The sequence below is a fragment of the Staurois parvus genome, unplaced genomic scaffold, assembly GCF_062004578.1.
Source record: "Staurois parvus isolate SC_StPar_1 unplaced genomic scaffold, SC_StPar_1.0 ptg000011l, whole genome shotgun sequence".
NCBI classification, from domain to species: domain Eukaryota; kingdom Metazoa; phylum Chordata; class Amphibia; order Anura; family Ranidae; genus Staurois; species Staurois parvus.
The window spans coordinates 219,256-246,127 of NW_028317807.1; the positions used below are offsets into that span (position 1 = coordinate 219,256).

General features: G+C 41.8%; 1 protein-coding gene and 1 long non-coding RNA gene across 3 annotated transcripts in view; one reads left to right on the forward strand and one right to left on the reverse strand.

Annotated features, from left to right (window-relative positions):
- Positions 1–1,713, reverse strand: part of NEMP2 (nuclear envelope integral membrane protein 2) — a 93,920-nt gene extending 92,207 nt beyond the window's left edge. Inside the window, exon 1 of the mRNA XM_089669976.1 lies at positions 1,256–1,713. Within this exon, the coding sequence (XP_089526102.1) occupies positions 1,256–1,340 (85 nt within the window). The 5' untranslated portion in view covers positions 1,341–1,713. The remainder of the gene's footprint in view (positions 1–1,255) is intronic.
- LOC149473702 (uncharacterized) lies at positions 1,571–22,705 on the forward strand. Of its 2 annotated transcripts, none has more exons than XR_016311696.1 (2): positions 1,571–1,776; positions 19,960–22,705. It is a non-coding gene; the product is annotated as an uncharacterized LOC149473702 (long non-coding RNA). The 2 variants fall into 2 exon arrangements; XR_016311695.1 differs by lacking the exon at positions 1,571–1,776 and adding an exon at positions 5,162–5,357.
- Positions 22,706–26,872: the final 4,167 nt, after the last annotated feature.

The window sequence follows — 26,872 nt, forward strand, 5'->3', positions numbered from 1 at the left end:
GGTTTTTATTTTTTGCTATATTAACACAAAAAGTCAAAAAATTTTGAAAAAAAAATTTTTTTTTCTTTGCTTGTTATAAAAGTTTGCAAATAAATAATTGTTCTTCATAAATTTAGGCCAAGAAGTATTCTGCTACATTTCTTTGGTGAAAATAACCCAAATCAGTATTTATTATTTAGTCTGTAGGAAACTTATAGAGTTCACAAACTATGAGATATATCTGAAAATTGATCGATCCTGAAGTACTGACAGCCAATCTAATTTCTTGAGGCCCAAAAATGTCAGAACAGTACAGATATCCCCCAAATGACCCCTTTTTGCAAAGTAGACAGTCCAACGTATTTCATAAGAGGCATGGCGAGTTTTTTAAAGTTGTAATTTTTTTTGTCATTTTTCGGAAAATGAAATAAAAAAAAAAAACGTTCACAATTTTTTAAATTTTTTTCTCTCTTTTTAAGATTTTTTTTTATATTGCACCAAAGTAGTATAATGTTACAGTAGTAACATTGTACTACTTTGGGGGAGCGATCAGAATTTTTTTTTTTTTTTTTTTACACAATTTGATTGATTATAGCAAATATAAGCAAGCATTTAGCTGAATGAAATCGATTCATTCAGGTTTTTTTTGTTGTGGTTAGCTGTGATTGGCCACGGCTAATCACATGACACAGATGGGCTGTGACTGGCCCAGCTTGTGCATGTGATCGCTGTGACCATTCACAGCTAGACACACTTATATACAATGGATGGCATGAAAGGAAGCCATTTATTGTATACAACTGTGATTGGTACTGGCAATGGGGCAGGTACACAGATCTGTCATTGGCCGTGTCCGAGGTACACAGTCGGTGACAGATATCGCCGCAGGGCGGCCCTGTGCAATGTGCGTTCCGGGAAGGATACCATATGGTGTCCTCCTGGAGGGATGACCTGTTCACCAGGCCGCCATTTGGCCATAGGCCGGGCGGCAACTGGTTAATAGCAAAAAGTCAAAAATATTGATTTTTTTCTCAAAATTGTTGGTCTTTTTCTTCTTACAGCGCAAAAAACGCACAGGTGATCAAATACCACCAAAAGAAAGCTCAATTCGTGCGGAAAAAAATGTAAATTTAATTTGAGTGCAGCATTAAAAGACTGCGCAATTGTCAGTTAACGTAACACAGAAAATGGCCTGGTCATGAAGGGGGGTAAATCCTCTGGAAGGCAAGTGGTTAATGACCAGTTCTGGATACACAGTGCACTATGGCTAGCATACCTGTCTGGCCCCGCACACAGCCCACAAGCAGAGTATGAGCAATGCTGCACACGGCACTCCACACACCGACTCCTCCAACTTTCATCTTTCTCCTTCGATTTGAACTGGCGCTTAGGAAAATCAGGATAGAGCAACCGACAGCCGATCATTGAGCTGGAGCGATTATAACCTTCTCGGTCTTTTCCCGGCTGCGGACTTGTGTTTGTTTTCAGTGATTTTACACCAGCGGTATCCTGGCCAGCAGCCAATGTACCAGCAATGTCCAGGTGAGGCGGTGACACAGCTCCCACACCGAGGGTGTGCAGGAGGTAGGGACAGGACGTGTGAATGAGCGGCGAAAGGTTGATTACTTTGGTCTTGCAGTGTACGGAAGTGGAGTGTTGGTTTCGCTTTGTCTCGGTGTGTACAGAGATGACTGGGCGGGCAGCGGCCCGTGCTGAGGGCTGTGTGAGGGTTATGGCTTGTTGTCTAGGACTAGAGACGAGAGGTGCCGGAGCCCAGTATAGCGGGCATTCTGAAATGTAAGATCTTTACTGATAATAGGGATCTCGGTGGCTGCAGCGTGGATCTTCTTAGATGGAGCTGGGGAATTTCAGGGTTATGAGCATTTTTTGTGTGTGTATTCCAGAAAATCGTGTTTCAAGCATTTTACATGGGTATCCCAGCTTCATGTGCAGGCCCTTTTCTGCAACGTTTTGTTTACAGGAAGTACAGGAAGAAATCAGAATTTTCTGCCAGAAAATTACTTAGATCCCATATATATATATATATATATGTGCCTCTGTTAATGTAATTTTTGGTTTATGAATGAAAATCCATTGAAAATAATGCCTCATTTTATGAATTTTTTTCGCAATATGAAGTGTATGTCAATGCTAATTTTTAAATGAAATTGCTGGCTTTTTTTTTTCTTCACTATACCTCCCAGAATTAGCTGTCACTTCCCCTGGATCTAAAGGATACTTTGTTTCTTTATCTTGGGAACCAAACTAAAAGGAAACAGTGTTTCTTTTAACTCTGGGAAACTTCCTTTCTTTTAGCTGGGGGGGGGGGGGGAGTGACTGCTGATTCTTCGAGCAATAGTGAAGAAAAAAAAGCCAGTAATTACATTTAAAAACCAGCACTGACCTATAGTGACAGCGACTTTTTTAAAACTTTTTTCTGACCTCTGGAACGGATTAATTGGTTTTCAGTGCAGCCCTATGGGAAACTGTGTTTCGGTTTACGAAATGTTTGAAATATGAAACGTCCCGGAGAATGCTTTAAATTCGTAAACCAAGGTACACCTGTATGTATATATGTATGTGTTCGTGTATGTATTTATATATGCATACATATATTTAGCAGAGACTCCCTCAAGAGTTGGTTCTGGCCAGCTCAGTGGATCACTTTAAAAAAAGGCCTGGATGCTTTCCTAGATACACAGAATATAACTGGATACTAACATTTATAGCTAAGTTGATCCAGGGAATATCCAACTGCCTCTCGGGGATCAGGAAGGAATTTTTTTCCCCTGCAGGAGCAGATTGGATTGTGCTTTGTTGGTTTTTTTGCCTTCCCCTGGATCAACTGTGAGTATAGGATTATAACTTTTTTTTTTTTTAATGGTTGAACTGGATGTACTTTTGTCATTTTTCAGCCAGACTAACTATGTAAACCTAGAGCATAAAACGATGGGTTTTGCAATGTTTTATATTGCGGTATTTGCGCATCCGTTTTTTGAAAAATGCACTTTAATGAATTTTAATGCACACGAGCAATATAATACCCACATTTTTTTGATAAAATATAAAAGATGGTGCTACGCGGAGTAAATAGGTACCAAACGTGTCACACTTTAAAATTGCACATGCTCGTGCAATGGCAACAAATTACGTAGCTATAGGCAATGCTTGAACACCCTTTACAGGTTACCAGCTTAGAGTTACAGAGAAGGTCTGGTGCTAAAATGATTGCTTTCGCTCTGACATTCACGGTAATATTTCACATACGGGACCAGGCATGGGGGGGGGGGTTGACACGTTGTGCAGGCGCCTGTCTCTTGACTGTCACGGTGTTTAGGCAGGGTGTCTCTTTGCTTCTCTCCCTCTCTGCAGCTTCCCTCTCCTGCCCCCCCCTCATTCTGTCACGTCCCTTTGATGTGGACCATCCAAGAGGAGAGGTGTGACTTTCGTCACTCCCCCTCGCCTGTCCCTGAGAAGCCAACATGTCCCAGGAGGAAGAGGGCGGGCAACTCACCAGGGAGTCCAGGCCACAGCAACCACACTGACGCCGCACGGCCCCGACACACAGCGCGCGAACAGAAGTTTTCCCGGGGGTTGCACTCCTCAGATGACAAAGGCCGCGCTTCTGAGAACATGGCCCATGTCAAGGGGGCATGCCTCGTTGCCAGACGACGAGGCACGCCGTCCCCGGTTGCTAGGGTGACCAGGGACGCTCCACACAGACCTTAAGAAGGCCTGAGGGGAGGGTCTTGGTCCTTCTTCACGCTGTGCAGCTGCCAGGAAAGTCTGAGCTGAGGCAGGACTCCTGTAGCACTCTGCCAAAGACCCCAAAGGGCTATTATTGCCGCCCCTGAGCTGGAGATCGAGGAGATTATTCCCACTACTGACTCTGCAGCAATACCCAACGCTTGGGAGGATTATTACGGCTGCTGATGCTAAGATTGGGAGGATTATTCCCCACGGAGTACACTGCTGGTACTCAGGACTGGTACCTGTTGTTAGGACCCTTTGTTGTGTGCTGAGGTGGGTCGCCCCCTGGACTGTCGCCTGCTGTGAACCTGGGCATCCCTGCCGGAGCAGTGCGTGTATGCACCCCTGTTTATTCCCCCTGGACTATCCTTGAACTCTGTTCCCCCTCTGCTCCCTACTTGGATTACAAATTGCTAGAGACTCTAACTTTGCCCCTTGGGGACGGATTACACTTATTTTGAGCCCTCTCCTTGCTATTCCTCTAGACTGGGTACTGCCACGCTACCTGCAGACCCCAATTGAGTGACTGTCATTTCCTTAATAAAGCTTTGTGTGTTTATCATCTGCTCTGTGTGTTCTGTCCTGACTACCCTCCCGTCACAGGGGTACTTTACTTTTTTTTTTTTTTTAAACTGTTTCTTTAATTTTTTTTAATCACTTTTATTGCTGTCACAAGGAATGTAAACATCCCTTGTGACAGCAATAGGCAGTGACAGGTATTCTTTATGGAGGAATCTGGGGTCTATTAGATCCCAAATCTCTCCTCTACTCTTAAAAGCATCTGATCACACCAAGATCGGTGTGTTCAGATGCTTCCTCTATTTAAAAATGGTTCTTTTTGCATCCAGGAAACTGGAAGTGACGAAAATGCTCACCACTTCTGATTTCCTATAAAACAGAGCATCGGTGACCTTCTGGTCTCCAATGATTTCTATGGTAAGCCAGCAGAGTTGCATAAAAATCATTCACACAAGACCACGAGTGAGAATGCGAGATGTGAAGGGGCCTTAGTAAATAGAAAGCACTAGGGGGATCAGACCAGTTCTTAAAAGGTTAAAAACCACCTGAGATACGCTTAAAAAAAGTGTACGAGAAGCCAGTTCTGCCTCAAGAGAAGCTCATGTGTGAATTTGGATTGTCAGGCATGAAGCTACAGGCTCTTGAGTAGTTGCGTGAACAACCACCATTGAAATACACGGGATTCGGCAGTTAAGCATTTTAGATCTCTGAGTTACAAAACGCTCAGGTGTAAATGGGGAATTATTCACATGGGCAATGAACAAGTTCCCCTTGGTTACTGCTATAGGAAAGTCAACCTCCAGGAAGCTGTTTGTTAAGGCTACAGTGCTGATCTGGTTGTGAGTACAATGATATTCTTATTCAACAAACAATATTTGTGATACTATACAAGGAAGAGCGCGTGGGTCTGTTTGCATTAAAGGAACTATCACAATTTGTTAACCCCTTCTTCACCACAAATTGTTTCCATCACAGGAGAACACTGGAAGGAAGGAGTGTAATGTGAGTCCTGTGGAGAGATTCAGTGCTGACATGGAGGCTTGAAGCAAAGAATGGAAATACTTCAGACTCTGAGTAAAGCACAGCAGCAGTGGACTGAGTTTTCCTGGGTATGTGAACTGACATAGACTTTGGGGTCAGTTCACTAAAGGATTCAGCATGCGATATGAAGGTCACGTAAATCATTTTTCTGAAATATTTCATGAGATAATAAGAGTCAATTCATCAAAGTAAAATACTGAATGTGAGGTAAATACCGCAAAAAAAAAAGAAAGATAAATCATTAACAACTGGCCCTGCTGTGGATCTACCCCCCTTCCTGCCAAGGTCATTTTTTTTTTTTGCGTTACGCGCTGTGTTACTTTAATTGACAATTGCGCGGTCATACAACACTGCACCCAAATGAAATTTACGTAGTTTTTTCCCACGAATAGAGCTTTCGGTGGTATTTGATTGCCTGTGCGTTTTTTATTTTTTGTGCTATAAAAAAAAGACTGACAATTTTGGGGAAAAACAACAGTATTTTTTACTGTTTGCAATTAAAAATGCCCTGTAAAAAATGTTTTAAAAATTACATTTTGGCATAAATTTAGGCCAAAATGTATTCAGCTACATGTCTTTGCTAAAAAAAAAAAAATCCAAATGCGTGTAAATTAATTGGCTTACATGAACGTTATAGCGTTTACAAATGGCGGTATATATACTGTGTTTTGTTTTTTGGTTTTTTTTTACTAGTAATGGTGGCAATCAGTGACTTATAGCGAGACTGCGGCGGGCATTCTGACACTAGGGGGGAACTGACTTGGTGTCACTGACTTCCCCAGTGACACCAGTACAGTGATCGTTGCTAATAAAAAGCACTGACACTGTATTAATGGCACTGGGCAGGGAGGGGTTAACATGGGGCGATCAAAGGGTTAACTGTGTGCTGTTTTACTATGTGCTGTGTGTGTGCTTCACTGTAAGCACACTGCTTTGAATGGCTCTGCTATGCAAAGCCATGCATAGCAGTGTGCAGGAGCTGACGGGACAGAACTGTATTGTTTACTTACAGTTCTCTCCCTCTGTTGGTAATGTTCCTCAATCACCGGGTGCCAACGAGTAATCATCGGCCAGGACTCAGTGATTGACAGCCGAGGCCGCAAATAGTGGTGCCAGTAGGGCACACGCTCCCTACCCGAAAATGCAAAATCATGTATATATACATGATTTTGCACACCCGTGTCTCCCTGTAGCAGTATTACTACTATAGGGCGGATGGGAAGCAGTTAAAGTAAAAATTCACAAAAGAACACACAAATTCCTTATTTGTCACCTGGCAGTAGGCAGTCTGTGTTTTAGCAATGTTCAAAATAACAACGAGGGAAACTCTGCACTGGCCAGTAAATTAAAAACATACAATGTATCAGTGTAGAAATGTTCTGCCCTTAGTTTAGGAATGAATAAATTGTAACATTTCACCAGAGAGAGATCATTCTGTGAATGAAAACAGAAGTTCAGGTGGCAAGATTTGTACAGTGATTGGATGTAGGGCCTAAAGGGGAGTTTAGAATTCAGGATTACTCCCAGCACCCTGGCATTCAGGGACGGGCTGATAGTTGCTCCATTGATCTTGATAGAGATGTCAGAGAAAGGGGCACAGCAGGCTTTTTTTTAAAATCTGACTGGTTGTCAGTTTTATTCAAGGTTTTCAAAAATATCAAAACAAACAAAACCGCAAAATAAACCCTTGCCATCCAGGCACTAACTAAACATAGAACTTTTCCTCTCTCACTGGTGAAGGGCTTCTCTCTGTCACCCAAAAACAAAACAATACGCAAACCTCTTCTTGTTGGTATAATACACACACAGCTCACTTAGGAATGGCTCTCTGAGTCCCAGGCCATGAGAAACTTCTTGGTCCAGCCCTGCCTTATTTATACCACCTGTTGGTGGTCATCAGTGGAGCACAAAATCCGGTCCGTAACCACCTCTGCCATTGTGGCCCCAAAAACCCGGAGTGGACTCCACCTTAAACTTCAAAGTATGACCGCATGCGAGGTGACACATAGCGTCCATCGATCACGTCGCCGTTCATGCTGTCACATAGTATTGAGATTGAGGAAGTGTTGTGACATCCAGACTGATATGTCTGTTGGTAAATTAGATGCGTAAGGAGACTGATGGAGTGATCCAGGGGGTAGAGATAAAGATTTGGGTATCATCGGCATAGAAATGGTATTGGAAGCCATGGAAGGCTGTCTGCTCACCCAGGGAGGAGGTGTAGATTGAGAATAGGAGAGGTTCAAGAACAGAACCTTGGGGGACCCTGACAGAAAAGAAAGAGGAGAGGAGGAAGTAGTCTTGTAAGTGACATTGAACATGCGGTGGGATAGGTAGGATAAGAACCAATGAAGAGTACAGTCATGGAGACCAAAGGAGTGGAGTTTTTTTTTTGAGAAGGATGGAGTAGTCAGCCATATCAGAGGCAGCAGAGAAGTCCAGGAGTACAGCAGGTGTACAGATTAGTGTTTATTGATTTTAGCTGTTATTAAATCGTTTGAGAATTTTAGAAGAGCAGTTTCTGTGGCGTATTGAGGGCGAAATCCAGACTGAAGGATCAAGAAGGTTATTCTCAGTGAGGTGGTAGCTCAGTCAGTTGTAGACCAGGCATTCAATGAGTTTGGAGAAAGGGGCGCAAGGATATGGGATGTAGGTTGTTAAGATTGGTGGGGTCCTATGTCGACTTTTAAAGTATGGGGTTGAGTAGTGCATATTTTAGAGAGTTGGGGAAGATGCCAGAAGAGAGGGAGAGATTGAAGATGAGTTAGAGAGTGCAGGATAAAGCCAGAGGTTGACCGTAGTATTTGCGATGGACCAGGGGACAGGTAGTTAGGTGGGCATTAGGAAAAAGTTTAGCACTCTTTCCTATGGTAGCAGGGTTGAATAAGTGAAATATTAAGTGTACCTACGGACATATAGGGGTTTATTTACTAAAGCAGGAGAGTCCAAAATCAGACCCCCTTCTGCATAGAAACCAATCAGCTTCCAGGTTTCATTGCCAAAGCTTCATTGAACAAGCTGAGGTTAGAAGCTGATTGTTTTCTATGCAGAAAGGAGTCTGATTTTGGACTCTCCAGCTTTAGTAAATAAACCCCATATTGTCAAATGGGGAGATATCTGCAGAGTGGCGATCTCACCACAAATTGTATCACTCTTATGTCACTGAGTGGAGGCAGTGGAGGACAAAGTAGAGAGTTAAAGGTAGAGAAGAGTTGACAAGGACTGGATGAGAGAATGTTAATGAGAGATAAAATTGGTCTGCTTGGCATTGTGGAGGCAGGAATTGTATTTTTGGAGGGCAGATTTATATTGGTTGAAGTCATTTTGAGACTTATGTCACAGACGCTTAAGAGCACGACTACGTTTTTTGAGACTTCTGGTTTCTGTTAACTGTGGTAGACAGAGGTGGCTGGGTTGGGGCAGGACAGGGGTGAGAATTTGTCATAGAGGTTGTCAGTAACAAAATAGAGAAGAGAAGGGTTAAAGTGGTGAAGGTTTCTATGGGTAACTGTTAGGCGGTTGGAGGGAGAGGAGGTAGAAGACAGGGAGAGAGTGAAACTAATAAGGTAGTGATTAGAGAGAACAAAAGGATTGTTGGAGAGGTTGCTCGGAGTACATAGGTAGGAGAATACAAGGTCAAGGCAGTTGAGAGTGAGTAGAAGCATGTATCCATTGCTTTAGGTCAAGAGAGGAGGTGAGACTGAGAAATTTAGAAGTAGCAGGAGTGTTAATAATGGGCTTCATGCACACTGCAGCTGTCAAACGCCCGTTTTTTTTTCTGCCCCTAAACTCCCCTCTATGTTGGCCTATGTGTTGATCACACATAGGAGTTTAGCAAAGTTTAGAGGTAGGGGTGTTTAGTGGCAGAAATCTGAACACCTCAAAATTGCATTAAGAAGAGGAACGTTTAGGCAGGAAAAAAAAACCCTAAAGCACCTGAATACATGTAATTGCATCTAAATGCTAGATGCATTTAGAACTTGTACATTCATTCTTTTCAGTGGCCAGAATAAATTAATATGAAAAATGAGGCTTTAGGCATGTTATTAATGCTGCTTTTCACCTGTCAGGAGAAAAGCATTCAGAAGAGCCTAGTGTGCATGAGGCCTTAACAGGGATGTTGAAATCATCAAGAATAATTGTGAGAATTTCAGAAGAGAGAAAGTAGGGCAACCAGGCAGAGAAGTCATCAGTAAAGGTTGATACCAGTTCAGGAGGCCGGTAGATTACAGCAATTCTCAGAGAAGCTTTACAAAATAGATGAATACAATGTGCCTCAAATGACCAGAAGGACAGAGACGGAGAAGAGTGAATAATCTGAAAGGTGCTTTTTGGGGATAGAAGGATTCCAACTCCATCTCCCTTCCATCCACTAGGTCTGGGAAGTGGGTCCAGAGAAGACCATGATGAAAGAGGGAGACAGGAGAAGCAGTCAATTTCATGAAGCCAAGTTTCAGTAACAGGAAATAGATTAAAGGAGTTAGTGACAAAAAGGTCATGGACAGAGGTGAGTTTGTTACTGAGCGGGTATTCCAAAGGGTGCATGAGAAGGGCAGGCTGGTTTTGGGATGAAGAGAAATAGAAACTAAATTGTGTAGATTGTGGTTGCTGTCAGGGGGCATGGGGTGATTGGTGCAATAGCGTTGAGTTAAATAGTTAAATGAGGGAGGCCCAGGGTTTGGGGATATTTCTTTAGAACTTAGGAGAAGCAGAAAGGTAAGGGAGGTGATATTGGAGTGTGATTTATATGAAGGGACATGCCCTAGCGTACTGAGAGTTTTATTAGTATGCGGTCTTAGAATATATACAGTATACAGGGGTTAGACAAAAAAATGGAAACACTACATGATTTGCAGGTGTGAAAGTGATGACTTGTTTTGCATTAAAAGCGGAAGTGATACATTCTTTTGCTTCCGCTGTGTGGAACAGTCATCATTCACCATGTATACTGCTAGTAATACAGAGTCATGTCAGAGCTTACTGAGCTTCAAAGAGGGCAAATTGTTGGTGCCCGCTTAGCTGGTGCGTTTGTTACTGAAGTTGAAAATATATTTGCCATGTCACATAGGTACAATACCAAAGGTTATGACGGCATATACAGTTTCCAGGAAGACATTATCTGATTAGCATAAGCACGGTCGACATGGTCAACTGACCAAAAGAGATTAAAGGACACTGCGCAGGATTATGACTCAATAAGAAAACGTCTGCTAAAGTGACTGCAGAGCTCAATCTCAGTCCTGTGAAGACTGAGATTGAGCTCTGCAGTCACTTTTGCAGCAGTTGTTTTTATTGTCCAGGTCACAATCGTGCGCAATGTCCTTTTTTCTCTCTTTTGGTCAGTTGACCATGTGTATATTCAGTCAGTTGTCCATATATATATAAACTGTATTGCCAAAAGTATTGGGACACCCCTCCAAATAATTGGATGCAGGTGTTCCAATCACCTCCATGGCCACAGGTGTACAAAATCAAGCAGCTAGGCATGTAGACTGCTTCTACAAACATTTATGAAAGAATAGGTCACTCTCAGGAGCTCAGGAAATTCAAGTGTGGTACCGTGATGGGTTTCCACCTGTGCAGTAAGTCCATCCATGATATTTCCAGAAGGGTGTCCCAATACTTTTAGTAATATAGTGTCTCTCTCCTCTCTCTCTCTCTTTTTAGAACAGTGGCATTAAACAAAGGGGCAGCAGCTGTGCTAAGGAAATTGAAGGTGATAATATATTTTGGCTTGATATATCAGCCAAAATATATATCAATATATTTATTAGGGCATAGAAGTAGAGTCATCACTATTCACTTTTGTTGGGAGGTGTCACAAAAATAGCAGTGATGCATGAACTGTTCTAATGCCATTCTAAAGGTCACTTGCACACTCGGAAAGTTGGGCAGGGCAGTAGCTGAGGATCTAAAAGTTGTTTCGGTTACAGAAAGCTCTGGAACAATAAATCACAATCACTCATAAACATGCTGCTTAACTTCCAACAGTCATGCCATGTTAGTAGCATTGTTTAATAGCATTATACAGCATAATATGTTACCATCGTGCAAATCTGGAAGAATGTTCAAGCATGTTGGCAGAAAACTATAGTTACGTACAACATTTATGGAAATGAACACTATTTAGGAGGCAAACACATTATTAAACTACCCCTCGAAAGAGCTGATTGGTAATATGGGTTCTCTGTTCTGCACCTCGACTCCAAGAGCAACCTCAGCCCCTCTGACATATCTAGTTGAGTGAAAGTTACTGCATCATTTACAGGAACACAAGTGAGTACAACACAAACTCGACTGTGAATTAGTATCAGGAAACACAAGACCATTTAGTGGCAAATGAACTCAATAAATTGGTGCAGGTTAGAAAAAGTGATGGTTCGAGCATAATTGAGAATACAGAAGTTAGGTTGAAACACAGTGTGCAAGATATAATTACTATGCCAAAGTGACTTGGCATACAGTTTTGTACCACACTAGATCAGCAAAGTCAGCAATGAACAGTGCATATAAGAACTAACAGCAATGTGAATAATAATATTATAACTAGTCTACAGTGTACTCTAGGAGAATTGCTAGAATATGGTGTAGTGTCCCATGAGGTGTACCTCTTAGCATAAGCAATAGGTAAAGGTCTCTATGTAGCAGCTGTAAAGGGCACTCTTTAGTCTTAACTCCTCAGGCAGCTAGTGTTGGGGCCCAGTTGTACCATTGAGGCACATGAGTACAGTCCCAGTCAAATCTGCAGGCAGCAATAGGGCTACTAAATGGTCAGTTCCTGAAGAGCTCAGTCTCCCTAGCAGCAGATAGTAAATCCCCACAGCAACAGCTCACCAGTCTCAGCAATATTGCAGCTCACCATCCAGTCATTTCAAAAAGAAAGCCTGTGAGTAAAGAACCCACAAGAAAGAAGGTCCACTAGAGAACATTTTTGTGGCTTAAAAACAATCATGTTTATTGATGAATTATATACCACATATCAAAAATTCAAATACCCCTCCACCCTGCACAGTAAAACAAAAATAACAATGTTGCCATATAATAAAAACACCCGCCTGGGCATACAGAAAGACTCTCCACTCACGCAGGGCACACAGATATGGGATAACAAAAAGTGCAGGCCTAGAGGCCAATATGAAGCTAATGGGTCTAAAGGCAATCAGTACGGGCTGACTACAACATGTAGGAAATGATGGAAGTATAGAAGTGATCATATATCACTTATGACCACAATGGTGCCAAATGTCTGAGTCTAACCATGGAGGCAGTCCATACATCCCCTAAAGGGTATAGTGCAATCAATGTTGACCCGTAACGTCCTGAAGGGGATATCACAGTGATACCATAAAGGTGGCAAGCTAATGTTACACAGTGGGCAGCGGGACCATGGAGATGATCAAGTGACAAAAAAATCCAGTGACTGAGATAGGGATAGGTATGAGCATATGGCCATAGCTATGCCCTGCAAACAAGCAGGACGAGTGCGGATATCAGGTGGGTATAGCTCGACAGAGCTTTCAACATCAGAGGGAATTCACCAATTTGGTCTTGACCTGGTCCAGATATACATTGCTCACTCTTCCAGTGAACGTCACAAAGTTCGATCCCATATCTGTGTGTCCTGCGTGAGTGGAGAGTCTGCCTGTATGCCCATTTTTGTTTTACTGTGCAGGGTGGAGGGGTATTTGTATTTTTAATATCTGGTATATAATTCATCAATAAACATTATTGTTTTTAAGCCGCAGATTTGTTCTCTAGTGGACCTTCTTTCTTGTGGGTTCTTTACTCAGAGGCCTTCTTTTTGTAATTATTGTATCAGTCCTGAGGACACCACCCTTTATTTTTGAGTGAGTCGGTTAAACATTACATAAATTTAATCCTTTTTTGCAGTGGATCCCTACTTTTTTTATTTTATTATTCACCATCGTCACACACAGTGATTAGCCCAGTCTGTGCTCTGCTCCCAGATGACTCTGGCTGTCGGTGCTCCCAAATTCATCACTCCAGATCCTGCTCAGGCTGCCGATATGCAGCAGTGTTGGTGAAGTGCTTTCCGGTCTTCCTCACGGCAAGAGGAAGCTGTGTCCTGTACATCCTTGGAAAATGCAGCTCTTTTCTCTCCCTCTGGCAATCTCTCTTTGGGGAATGTAGATCAAAAGCTTTTGATTACACTGTAAAGTCTCTTCTCGGGACTACAGTTCCCAGAGTGCACTACTGCCCAACTCAGTCTATTGAACTCTTCCTGCTCAGCAGCTCCTGCCTTTTTCTAAAATAGCTGTTAACCAGCTCAGAAACACAGGGCAAGCAGCTACTGAGAGCAGCTGCAGTCAGTGCTTCTCTCAGTCTCCATTTTTAGTCAAGCACCTGGCTACACACGGTAAGAACACTTTGGGGTTGGTTTACAAGAGACAAATTGACTGCACTTTGTAAATGCAGTTGCACTAATTTTCTCCAGTGCTTGGTAAATGTGGTAAACTCTGATGATTTCTATCAGCAAAATGCAGTTTTTTTTTATTTTCCTTGCAGCTGTTTGGGTATTCTTTACAAAGTAAAGCTTTACCACATTTACTAAGCTTTGAGAAAAATGAGTGCAAAGTGCACAGTATTTGGATTTAGTAAACCCGCCCCACTGAAAAAAACCTAACACACACAACCTTTTGAGCATGGTGTACCAAAAAATGTTTTCAAAGAAATTGAGAGTGCCGGTTATGTAAAAAGTGTCAACTTTACACATTTGAAATCACGAAAATGAATTTTTATACAGTAAATTCTGTAAACTATTTGATTAATAGTAAAAAAAATTATATTTTCAAGGATGGTAAATGGCAACTACCCCTTTTCCAGAACACATGTGCTATGAGACAAGTATGGTAAGGCTGAAATGAATATATCAATCGAGGACTTCTGCAAAATATACAGTTGGAAATGAAATGAAGTGTGAGGTGTTAATGGTCACTCTAATAAAGTTCTTTTAGATCCGACCCAATCTCTGCACCTTCAGACCCTAAGTCAACCCTGATTTCTGCACCTTCACCCATAAGATCGCCCTAAATCCTGTATTTTCACACCCCAGACAGCCCCAATTCCTATTTCTCCACGCCTCAGATCAGCCCCATTTCCTGCAACTTCACACCTCAGATCACCTCAATTCCTGCAACCTCATAGCTTATTCCAATGCCTGCACCTTCACCCGTCAGATCACCCCAATGTCTGTGCTTTCACATTCAAAATAAGCCCCAACTTTTGCACCTTCAACCCTCAGATCACCCCAGTTTCTGCAACTTCACACCCCAGTCCCTAGTGACAATTACTGTGCCTTCGGCCTCAGGTAAACCCCATTCCTGAACCCCCAGATCTTCGATCAGAATTTCTGCACCTTCACACCTCAGGTCACCCCAATCCCTGCACCTTTACATCTCAGGTTACACCTATTCGTGCATCTCCGAACCTCAGTTCACCTCAATTCCTGCATTTTTACAACCCAGATGAGCCCCAATTCATGTTCCTTCAGGCCTCAGATTGTTCCCAATTTTAGTTTTTGATACCTCAGATCATGCAAATACCAGCATTTTTACACCTCTGATCATCTCCAATTCCTGCACACTTACAGTTCATATTACCCCCAATTCCTGCACCTTTACACTTCAGCTCACCCCAAATCTTGCACCTTCACACTTCAGCTCACCCCAATTCTTGCACCTTCACATCTCAGATCAGCCCCAATTAATGCACCTTCACATCTCAGCCCAGCCTCAATTCCTGCACCTTCACATCTCAGATCAGCCCCAATTCCTGCACCATCACACCTCAGATCAGCCCTAATCTCTGCACCTCCAGGCCTCAGATCAGCCCCAATTCCTGAATCCCCAGAACTTTGATCACAATCCCTGCACCTTCACACCTCAGATCACCCAAATACCTGCATCTCCAGACCTCAGATCAGCCCCAATTCCTGCAACACCAAGTCTCAGATCAGCCCCAATTCCTGCACCTCCAAGCCTCAGATCAGCCCTGATTCCTGCACTTTTACACTTCAGATCAGTCCCAATTTCTGCACCTTCACCCCTCAGGTCAGTCCCAATTTCTGCACCTCCAGATCTCAGTTCACTCCAATTCCTGCATCACACAAATACTTCAACCTTTACACCTCCACTCCCTCTACCCTTTCAGCTCATATCACCCCAATTATTGCACCTTCACACCTCCACCCAAATCCTGCACTTGTACACCTCAGACCACCTCCGTTGCTGCACCTTCACATCTCTGATCACCTAATTAATGCACATCCACACCTCAGCCAACCCCAATTCCTGCACTTTCACACCCCAAATCAGCCCCAATTCCTGCACCTTTTGGCATAAATGGATCAAGCCATTTTCACATAGATGTTTCAGAAATGAACACCAGCCAATGCTCCAGTCAAGACAGCATCGCCTGTACCATTCAGTAGAATTGGAGAATTGAGTCCCAATTCCTGCAGTTCCTAATTCCTTTTTCCAAGGTGGTAGTTGCCAATATTTGTTCTTAAGTTGTATTTCCCAATAGAAGTTCTAAAGTAATAGTTACCAAACCTTGTTTTAAAGGAGTAGTTCCTTCTATTTGGATTCTACGGCAAATGGGAGCAGCAGGAATCAGAAGATGTTTTTGATACCTGTGAACTGCTAGTTGCAGCCACTGAACCTGTATTACCTGTGGTAATCGCTGCTGAATGTGCACAAAGTGTTTGTTCAGCAGCCATCACAGCGGCTACTCACTGACTCTGTGATTAGTCAGGAATAGCTGCAGCACCCTGTAACCTGTCATTATAGTATACTGTACAGGCTGGCAGCTGCAGCTAACTGCTCACTGGTGTTAAAAACAGCATCAGGAATCAGAAAATGTCTGTCGCTGCCATTCACACTGTGGCTAAATGCCTGTGCGAATGTAGCCTAAATGAGTTATTCCCTATAGCTGTTATATCAGAAAAGCCTTTAAAACCCTTCTCCTTCCACATTTAAATCCTTTTTTGCACTGAGTTACTCATAAACAATTTCTGCGGAAGGGGTTAATAACCATTTGAAGATAAACCTCTCTGGCTATATGCCCTCCAAGTTGAGCCAGGCACATGGATGCTGATGGAGAGAAATGTTCAGAGGGAAGGCAGGTACACCGATAGTAATAGACTGGCCATGAGTTGGCTCAGGCTAAAAGAATGCTGTACCACAGACGGAAAAGTACTTAATATAATTACCCATTCAAAGTGAGAACAAGCAGCCTGGGGAATCCAACTCAACACAGCTTCAGTGTGGAGAGAGCAACGTGAAGGTGGGTCTCCCAGGACTCCCCTTGGATGCCATCCTTGATGCTGTCAGTTGCCACCTCTGGCACTAGTGTCAGAGGTTGCCTACCCTTGCCCTAAGGTATTCTTTACTGGTTTTGTGTATAAACACTGCTAAAACTTTTTTCTTGCTGTAGTTTTGGATAGAGGGAGGAAAGAATACAACCGATTGTATAAAATCATTGTATCAACTTAGACTTGTGTCAAAAGCACCCAAACACATATTCAGCACACTTTTAAAATATTCTAAAACTATTATTCCCTGTAGAGCTTGCCCATATATCCATATCTTGCTAATTATATAGCTAGTAAAATCCAGACTTATGCAGGCCATAGACGGGTCGAAAATCGGCCGATTTTTCTTTTAAAAAAATGAAAAATTGGTCGTTCAAGCGGCTGATGTTACCAGCAACGGTAAAAAAAATCGGACGATTTTCATCCCGTCTACAGCCGGCAAAAAGTGTCCCTGCAGAAAGCTCCGCTATTTCTTCTGACAGTTCTTTGACATTTATAGCGGTTGCAACAATGTATCTATTTGTATCCATTTAGGATACAGATATTTTTATTCGGAAACAAATAAATACATTGTTGCAACCGCTATAAATGTCAAGGAACTGTCAGAAGAAATAGCGGAGCTCTCTGCAGGGACACTTTTTGCCGGACTGGAATTCCTCTTCTTCTTCATCCTCTTCTTCTTCTTCATCCTCTTCTTCTTCTTCATCCTCTTCTTCTTCTTCATCCTCTTCTTCTTTTTCATCCTCTTCTTCTTCATCCTCTTCTTCATCTTATTCTTCTTCCTCTTATTCTTCTTCCTCTTCTTCATCCTCTTCTTCATCTTCCTCTTCTTCATCCTCTTCTTCATCTTCCTCTTCTTCATCTTCCTCTTCTTCATCTTCCTCTTCTTCATCTTCATCCTCTTCTTCATCCTCTTCTTCATCCTCTTCTTCATCCTCTTCTTCTTCATCCTCTTCTTCTTCTTCATCCTCTTCTTCTTCTTCATCCTCTTCTTCTTTTTCATCCTCTTCTTCTTTTTCATCCTCTTCTTCTTTTTCATCCTCTTCTTCTTTTTCATCCTCTTCTTCTTTTTCATCCTCTTCTTCTTTTTCATCCTCTTCTTCTTCTTCTTCTTCCTCTTCTTCTTCCTCTTCTTCTTCTTCTTCATCCTCTTCTTCATCTTCCTTTTCTTCTTCATCCTCTTCTTCATCCTCTTCTTCTTCTTCATCCTCTTCTTCTTCTTCATCCTCTTCTACTTCCTCTTCTTCTTTTTTTCTTCTTCTTTTTATTTTCCTCTTGCAGGTCACTACTCATGCGCAGATTTTTTTATCGGTAAAATATCGGCCGATTCACCCATCATTTTTCCAACTTTACCGATGAAAAAAATCTGCCAAAATACCGAAAAACGGCCGAACATTTAGCCCACTAACGATCCGAAAATCGGCTGATTTTATTTTCGGCCGAAAAATCGGCCAATTTTCGACCCATCTATGGCCTGCATTACTGTTGTTACCCAATCAGCGATAATTCAGTACAAAGTGTTGTAACTGTCTTTAACCCTCACAACAAAAAAAGTCTCTCTGTGTCCTTGACTATAATCTTAATATGCGAGGCGAGGCGAGGCGTAGACTTCAACGACCAAATGATGAAGCCGTACTTAATGTCCCACTGAGTTAGACACTGGTACAAAAAAAGTATCTATTTATTTCAATTAGCTGTATATAATGCTTTTGTAATTTACAACTGGAAGAAGTGTATCCTTCCTATGATTTCAGGAAGTGATCATCACGGCTCTTTTGTATCTAGAAGGTTCTGTGGCTCCAACCCCAAATCCAAATCTGTGGCCCCAACCCCAAATCTAGATGCAGCCAGCTGCATGAGAGGCATTTCCCAGATGTCCCCTCTAGTACCTCGACCCAAAAGTCACCCCAAAGAAGATATCATGTCCATAGTAGACGCAGAACTAGGCGTGACACCCATTTTTTTTTTGTCTCTGTTGTCATGGCCATCCTGGTCTCTACATCAAGGACTGCTTCCATTGCTACCACACACTTGTGGAGTATTATTCTGAGGTACAGCATGGCACCAGTAGACTTTGCAAATATGTAAAATTTTTCAGTTCTCAGTCTCAGAACCTAGACCGTTGTCACAGATCAGCAACAAAGCTGACGTTGATTTGATGCTTGTATTCTCATAGACCAGCAGACTAGCTGGTACTTGTAGTCCCACAGCTCAAACATACAAAGCTTTGCTGCCGCTTGTATTCCGAGAAACTAGCAGGTAAGCTGGTATTTGTAGTCCCACATCTCAAACATACAAAGCTCTGCTGTTATCTCTCAGACAAGTGTTTTGTGACTGGAGCTATGAGCATCGTCATGTCACTCCTACTATTCATTTAGCTACACACCCAGTTCCAGCTCAGCCTTGCTATTCTGCATTTTATTTAACCTGGGGTAATGGCCTGAACAACGGCTAGTGCCCCTAGCCCAAGGCTCCAGTTGCTGTGAGAGTTCCTAGTGTTTATCAGTGTTCTTTGTATCAGAGAGTTTCTTGTACATTTTTCCTTGTACTTTGTTCTCTGATGACCCCGTACACCTCATGTCTGCATTCTGCTCTTGTGGCCCTATGCAACACAGCCTACATCCTGCACAGTTACTCTATGCTTCCTTCAATGACCACGTATGTTACATTTTGTAGGTTAAAACTTGAAAATAAAAGTGGAAAAGTGAAAAATTACAATATGTTCTAATTTTACTGGTTTTGATATTGTAACCATTATATTTTTGGTACAGGGAAGCAAAATGAAGATGTGATTTGCCAGAATAGCCACTAGATGGAGAGATTGTCATACATATGTGTTGTGTGAAATTCCATTGCTCATTTGGTGTTCTCATCTAAGCTCAGTGTTTGTGTGACCTTTCTCAGTGATATAAACCAGCTGGAAATGTGCAGATTGTGTAAACTTTACATCCTCACTCCTCTGCACTGCAGACTTCAGAAAACACATCTTCTGCACTTAGGATAAACTTACATTAAATTCCTTGGTTTATAAAGTTACAGACTGCGTCTTCCTGTCTATTTTATGGGCTAGTTTGAATTTTAAATACAATATTTATCACTGTGAAATAAAGTAATTGAACAACAAGCAAGTTCAACAAAGCGATGAGGGCTTGTGCTGATTTGGCCACTTCAGCTGGTAATTTATCATGTAAACCAATAATCTAGAGAACAGCCTTTACCATAGTTAAGTCATCAAAGTCAAGACCAATTTGCGCAGTTTTAGAGGTTTACAAAAGGTCTACGTTTGTCTTATAAATCACTGCCTGCTAAACAGTTTTTGTCTTGTAATTGTTCCACAGGTCAGCATAATCTCTGCAATGGCTGAACAAACTGCACAGTGTGGAAGGGAGGGGTCTTCATCAACTGAAGAGTCTAAATGATTGTAGGGAGTTGTAGCCATCTGCATAGGGAAGTAAGTGCACCTTTATCTGTGCTGAGACATACCGTATGTGATGATTAGGCTACATTCACACAGGTGATAAGCACACCCTGTGATTTTCAGTGGCAAGAATCTATTTCTGTGTCTAGAATGACAAGTGTGTGCAAATTGTGTGTCCAACCACAATCACTGCAGATAATCGCTGGCTGTGTGAACAGTCACAAATAGCTGCAGCCACCATTAGCCTTTGTATGGGCTGAGCGGCCTCAGCTATTCACACACACTTGCAATTCCAGTCTGTGCATAGATTTTTCTGCTTTTGGACAGCAAATTAAACATCAGCAGATTGAGAGTGATTGTCAAAGGAGCAGAGGGTTTTGTTTCAGGACAACCAATAAGAGGAAAAAATGAAGAAATTGGGAGTGAAGATTGCACTGGAATGGCCATTAAAATCTTTAGATATATATAAAGTCATAGTTATACAGTGCCTTGAAAAAGTATTTATACCCCTTTAAATTTTCCACATTTCGCCATGTTACAACCAAAAACGTAAATGTATTTTATTGGGATTTTATGTGATAGACCAACACAGAGTGGCACATAATTGTGAAGTGGAAAGAAAATGGTAAATGGTTTTCAAAATTTTTTAAAAATAAACATCTGAAAAGTGTGGCGTGCATTTGTATTAACTCCCCCAAGTCAATACTTTGTAGAACCACCTTTAGCTGCAAGTATTTTTGGACATGTCTCTACCAGCTTTGCACATTTTTGCCCATTCTTCTTTGCAAAATAGCTCAAGCTCTGTCAGATTGGATGGAGAGCATCTGTAAACAGCAATTTTCAAGTCTATTTGTAGTCGTTTGTATTTAGGTCTAAACTTTGACTGGGCCATTCTAACACATGAATATGCTTTGATCTAAACCATTCCATTGTAGCTATGGCTGTATGTGTAGGGTCGTTGACCTGCTGAAAGCTGAACCTCCGCCCCAGTCTCAAGTCTTTTGCAGACTCTAACAGGCACTGTAACTAAATATTTTCTCAATATTATTAGTAATTTGTTTTAATAATAATAACATTTGCAATAAATAAAATATACAGAAAATTGGAATAAAACCAGAATACGCACAGCTGCATGGGAACCTGAGTTTTATATTTCTGGAACAATGATGTAAAGAAAATGAAAAGATCTCTGTAGAGAAAAACATCTATAATGGTCTGTACTGTTCAGGAACATTCATTGTGGTATAGAGCTTTAATAGGAAAATATTCCTTCCTTGCTTGAGGTAGATAAAGATGTCTGGTATTCATGAACAAAAAAAAATAAGAAAAAAAGAAAAAAGTTAAAATAATGGATAATATAGTGTTGATTAAATAGCATGAAGAAAAAAAAATGCATTTAAAGAAACCTTTAACATTTTGTTTAACATCCAGTTATTACATTACTTATATACATTATGCTTAAATACAGTTTAATTACAGTTGTTTAGCAAATATGCAGTATCTATTACATATGTTTCTTTTTTTTATAACTACCACTTGCATTCAGCAGGTGATAAGAACCAGACTAGAGTAGCTCAGAGCATTTCTTTTATATGAACAGTTTAAAAATATGGACATGGTTAAAAAAAAAACACCAACTTCCCTGAATAAAAAAAACTCAGACCATTAAAGTGTTGTTCCACTTTTAAAGTCAAATTTGAGATTCCCCCACTATATGTTTTTTACATGTCTCCATTCATACTGCATATGTACCTAAAATAATAAAACAAAATATATATTTGTTTTTAACCTTTCTAGTTCTAACTTAGGAACAGGTACTAAAAAATATTCTGACTGTAACACCCTTCTAGTTAGCTAGGGGGTGATAGACTCCAATAGTTAGTTAGGGCTAAGTAGCAGCCGAGATGTGATAGCTAGCAGGGGTCAAATTTTGGTCAGAGCTGAGAGGCTCTGCAGACCAGCCCTCTGGAATTTCCCCCTGCTCTAGAACTTTGGAGAAATGTCTAGAAGCAGTGGGTGGATCTGAGGAGTGGCTGGTCTGTACTCTTAGAAGATCCTGGCCTATCCCCAACAGGAAGCTTGGCAAGGGGCCAGGACAACATTTAAGAGTAACTGAGCCTGCTTAGCAGGGGGGAGAAGTCGGGTGGAAGATGTGAGAGAGGAAGAGGAGCCTGTGAAGGGGGCCCAGATGAAAAAGGGGCTCACCTCCAAGCAGAGGGACCTTGGAAGAAGGAAAGCTTGGGACTTCACCACCCCCCTGAGAAAGGACCACCTGTGTGGCAGGCAAGGTAGCAGCCATCTACCACCAACAACACAAAAGTAGGACCAAGTTAGCAGACCTGCACCCCCTGGGCTAGAAAGGGGAAAAGGGCACTTTGTTGGGAAACTGGATTAGCTTTTTAACCTGGGACTGTTCACACTGCAGTGGTAGGCACTGAATCCCCTGCCCAGGGATTCACCCAGTACAGCTGGATGAGGAGAGGATTCATCTGGGGTTTGGGGTGGTACTGTGGGAGATGCTGGCTAGCTCTCCAGAAGCATTTTTGCTGTAAATAATTGTACGTTGTTGCTAAGGAGTTTGTCCTCTGTTACCATTGTTCTTGGGCATCCTATACACCCCCTCACCACATCCAAGTTCTAATTCCCCAAATAAAACTTCAAAACAAGCCCAAGGACTGGTTACTGTCTCAGTGTTCAAGCATGGAAGAAGAAAATGCATGTTGCCTGGCTGTACAGGATTATAAGGGGATTCAAACTTTAGCGAATCCTAAGGGGGTAGTGCTGCATGAACAATCACAAAGTAAGGAAATACTAGTGTCAGTTAAAGTGCATAAACAAACAATGCATCACCCAAGTCGTGAGATCTTTAACCATCTGTTAGGACAGACATTGTTCACATACAGTCAGGTCCATAAATATTGGGACATCAACACAATTCTAACATTTTTGGCTCTATACACCACCACAATGGATTTGAAATGAAAAGAACAAGATGTGCTTTAACTGCAGACTGTCAGCTTTAATTTGAGGGTATGTACATCCAAATCAGGTGAACGGTGTAGGAATTACAACAGTTTGCATATGTGCCTCCCACTTGTTAAGGGACCAAAAGTAATGGGACAATTGGCTTCTCAGCTGTTCCATGGCCAGGTGTGTGTTATTCCCTCATTATCCCAATTACAATGAGCAGATAAAAGGTCCCGAGTTCATTTCAAGTGTGCTATTTGCATTTAGAATCTGTTGCTGTCGATTCTCAAGATGAGATCCAAAGAGCTGTCACTATCAGTGAAGCAAGCCATCATTAGGCTGAAAAAACAAAACAAACCCATCAGAGAGATAGCAAAAACATTAGGCGTGGCCAAAACAACTGTTTGGAACATTCTTAAAATGAAGGAACGCACCGGTGAGCTCAGCAACACCAAAAGACCCGGAAGACCACGGAAAACAACTGTGGTGGATGACCAAAGAATTCTTTCCCTGGTGAAGAAAACACCGTACTATCAGAGTCCCACTATAGGTTGCTGATCGGCACCATTACTAGTACAATTGTCAGATAAAATAGCGCAGTGCCATATAGCAAAAAATGGCCTGGTCATGAAGGGGGGTAAATCAAAATCCTTGGCAATTGGCTATCATTGATTCCTAAATAGATTCATTTAAAATTTTAAAATCTAATTAATACAGTTTTTTCTGTATGAGCAAAAGATGGATGTTATTATTTCACTTCAGCTTTCCCACTGCTGAAAATATTTTATTGTTTAAACTTTCCTTTTATGCTACAAAATAAATGATGGTTTGCACCCTCTGGCCCCATACAGTAGATACCAATCCACCAGCATCCAGCCCAGGTTCCAAGAGGAAGGTTCTTCATCACCATCGTCACTCTTAAGTCACACTATTTCTTTACTCATATCTCAGTACAACTGTAGAGGCTGCTTCTGATTCCTCATAATTAGCCATTCAAACCTCTATAAGCTGGCTTTGAGGGGCTTTGCTAATTACTGTAGTGAAGACAATAAAGAGGTAAGGGTGTAAGCTGTTTCAGTGCAAGTAACTCACTTACACGACCAGTACTTTTCTCTATAATAAATATTTCTGGAAACCACCACTCATGTTAAAAATAAATGAACATCCAATCTGGTCAATATACTGCTCCCCGTGGATCTTCTGCTAGTGGTGCCTGTTACCATCTAATGTAGGTGGAATCAGCTAATGCCTATGGGAGCTTTTACTTGGTCTGTTAATGTCTTCAAGGACTGGAGTTGTGCAAATGAAATCATCCGGTCAGAAGTATAATTTCTGGAACATATGTCACTGCTGAAGAAAAGAGGCTCTGGGAAACAGAACACAGATGAAAAAGGACATGGGGCATAATGATTCATAACAGAGTTTCCTGGCAACAAAAATGAAGTCATATGGTGTGGGCACCTAAACTATGTTACTATGAAAAAATAAAGCTGCTGTAGAATGTGAAACTAGTACTTTACCAACATAATTAAACAGTGTACTTTGCTATTATCCTTTTGTCTTTAATCTTCCTTTACATGTTGGTGGTTAACATTTTCTTTTAGCATAAACCAGACAGGTTTTCCTTCAATGTGCTTTTCTCTGTAGGATGTAAACTATGTGGCCACTCACAGACTGGTGTGTCTGCGTATCACAGAAATAACTTCAATCATGGGTGTGAGTATGAACATATACGCTTCTTTAAATATAAAACTATAAATGTTCTGGTCCGCGGGGTGTCTGCATTTGCATGCTAGGGGCCACGATCTGTGCCTTGCTGGCTTAGTACTTTTAGTGGGGCAATTTTATTTAGTCGGGGCTAAGGTTCACCTTTGGTCCTATACCAGCTCCCATCCCCTTTTCACTTGTCCACACTGTATAGGAGACACAGCCACAGCTGTGACTTTTCACTTCCGGGCAGTGGGGTGACTGTTTGTGCTCCGGGGACTGTTGGTTGAGTTCCAGCAGCCATTCTCATCATTGGGGCATCTACATAGCAGACAGCGTTCATGTCATTTGCAACTATACAAAGGAGGTAAGACTGGATTTTTAAGTTTTAAGTCTGGCACGTGTTTACTAATAATATTGGTGCAGGTTGTTTGACATGTATCTTTGAAAACATGCTTATTCATTATATTTGAAGATTTGCCTTTTTATGAAAATCAGGCTCCACCTCCCTGGAGGGGTTGTGTGTACGTGTCTGTATTTTTACAGACATTTTTACGCTGCATAGATGAGCTGGTTAGCTTAGCTTTGCAGAAGTGGGTGTGCCCCCAAAACGCATCAGTTTGCCAGCCTAGCGGGTGTCATTGGAGTACAACTGCCTATTTCATATGCACATAATTGGTTAATTGAAATTAATATTTATTGTTTTAACAATCTCAACTCCTTTAGAAATACGGTCTCAGTGTGCTATTGTGCTTCAGGGCAGCCCATTCATTTTGAATATGGCCACAGCACACCCAAGCACATGGAAAAATGGACGTGACCCTTTTTTTAAGGAGAGCTCCACAAACGCAAGGCACGGGTGCCGTGCTGTACTGTAGTGTTGGTGCTTTTTCTGCTATTGTAATAATAATACATTGGGGTGCCATTCAAAATGAATAGTACTGCAACACACTGCTTTTATCATGTTACTGTGGATTGTAGTAACTCAAATTTTGCTGCTTATTAATGTAACAGACCAGTGTGAATGGATCCTTAAACTGGAACTTCAGTCCACCTAGTATGGTGTTCCTGTTCACCGTACTAGTACACGTGCAGATGCCTGTCACGCAAACACCGGGAAGTTTTCAGACTTCCCTGGTCGCAGTCTCTGTGTGTTCATGGAAAACCCTGTGCGTGTGTGCAGATATCTGGAGGATCTAACGTATGCACAGAGGTGCCATGGTGCTCTCAGTACCCAAGCCCTGCACCCAGGCAAGAATTGCAGAAATGCTGCTTTGCAGCACAAATTAAGTTGTTAAAAGAACATTCCATTTGTAAGAGTGGCAGGTAGAGGAGGCAGGTTAGCCTTACATGCCCTTTAGCTTGCCAGTTACATCTCAGCACTGTTACTTGTTGGGCCAAAAATGTGTGCATTGGTTACACCTACAGGTTAAGGCAAATTTTAATTCATAGGTTGCCGTTAGTGACTGAGTTAGAGGTCATGACTTTTGGGAATTTAAGGATATAGTTTTGGGGGTTGATTTTTTTCATTTGAGGATTTGTAGGGGTTGAGGTTAGGACTTAATAACCAATTTTAGAGACTAACTTAATGTTACATTGATGGTTAAGTATTAGTGTCAGGTGTTAAAGTTTAGGCTACATCTTTTGGGGAAGATCTAGAGGCTTGTTTTAGGGTTCAGACAGGGAAAGATAAGAGATTATGTATTTGCTTTTGGGTTTTCACTTAGGCCCTTTTAACACCGGTAGGCTTCACCAGCAGATCTGCCTGCTCAGTGGAGGATCTGTCCACTGATCCCCACTGAGCAGGCGGATGACAGGTACGTGTCCACTTTGCTTATGAAGAGCGGACATGGACACAGCCCGCTTTCTTCTATGGGCGGTCAGATGTAAATGGACTACCTGTCCATTTACATCCAACTGTCATCTGATCCGCTAGACATATCCCCCATCTGTCTGTTTTCAGCGGATTTGATCAGATCCAGGCAGGTGTAAACAGACATTTCCATTTATATCCTCCGCTCCATAGAGGGCAATGGATGCTCCGATCGGGTTCATCTGAAAAACAGACAAACAGACCTGATTGGCTCACCCATGTAAAAGGGGTCTTACACTCTCACAGGAAAACCCTATTATGTTTTTGCAGAGCTATTGGCAAATAG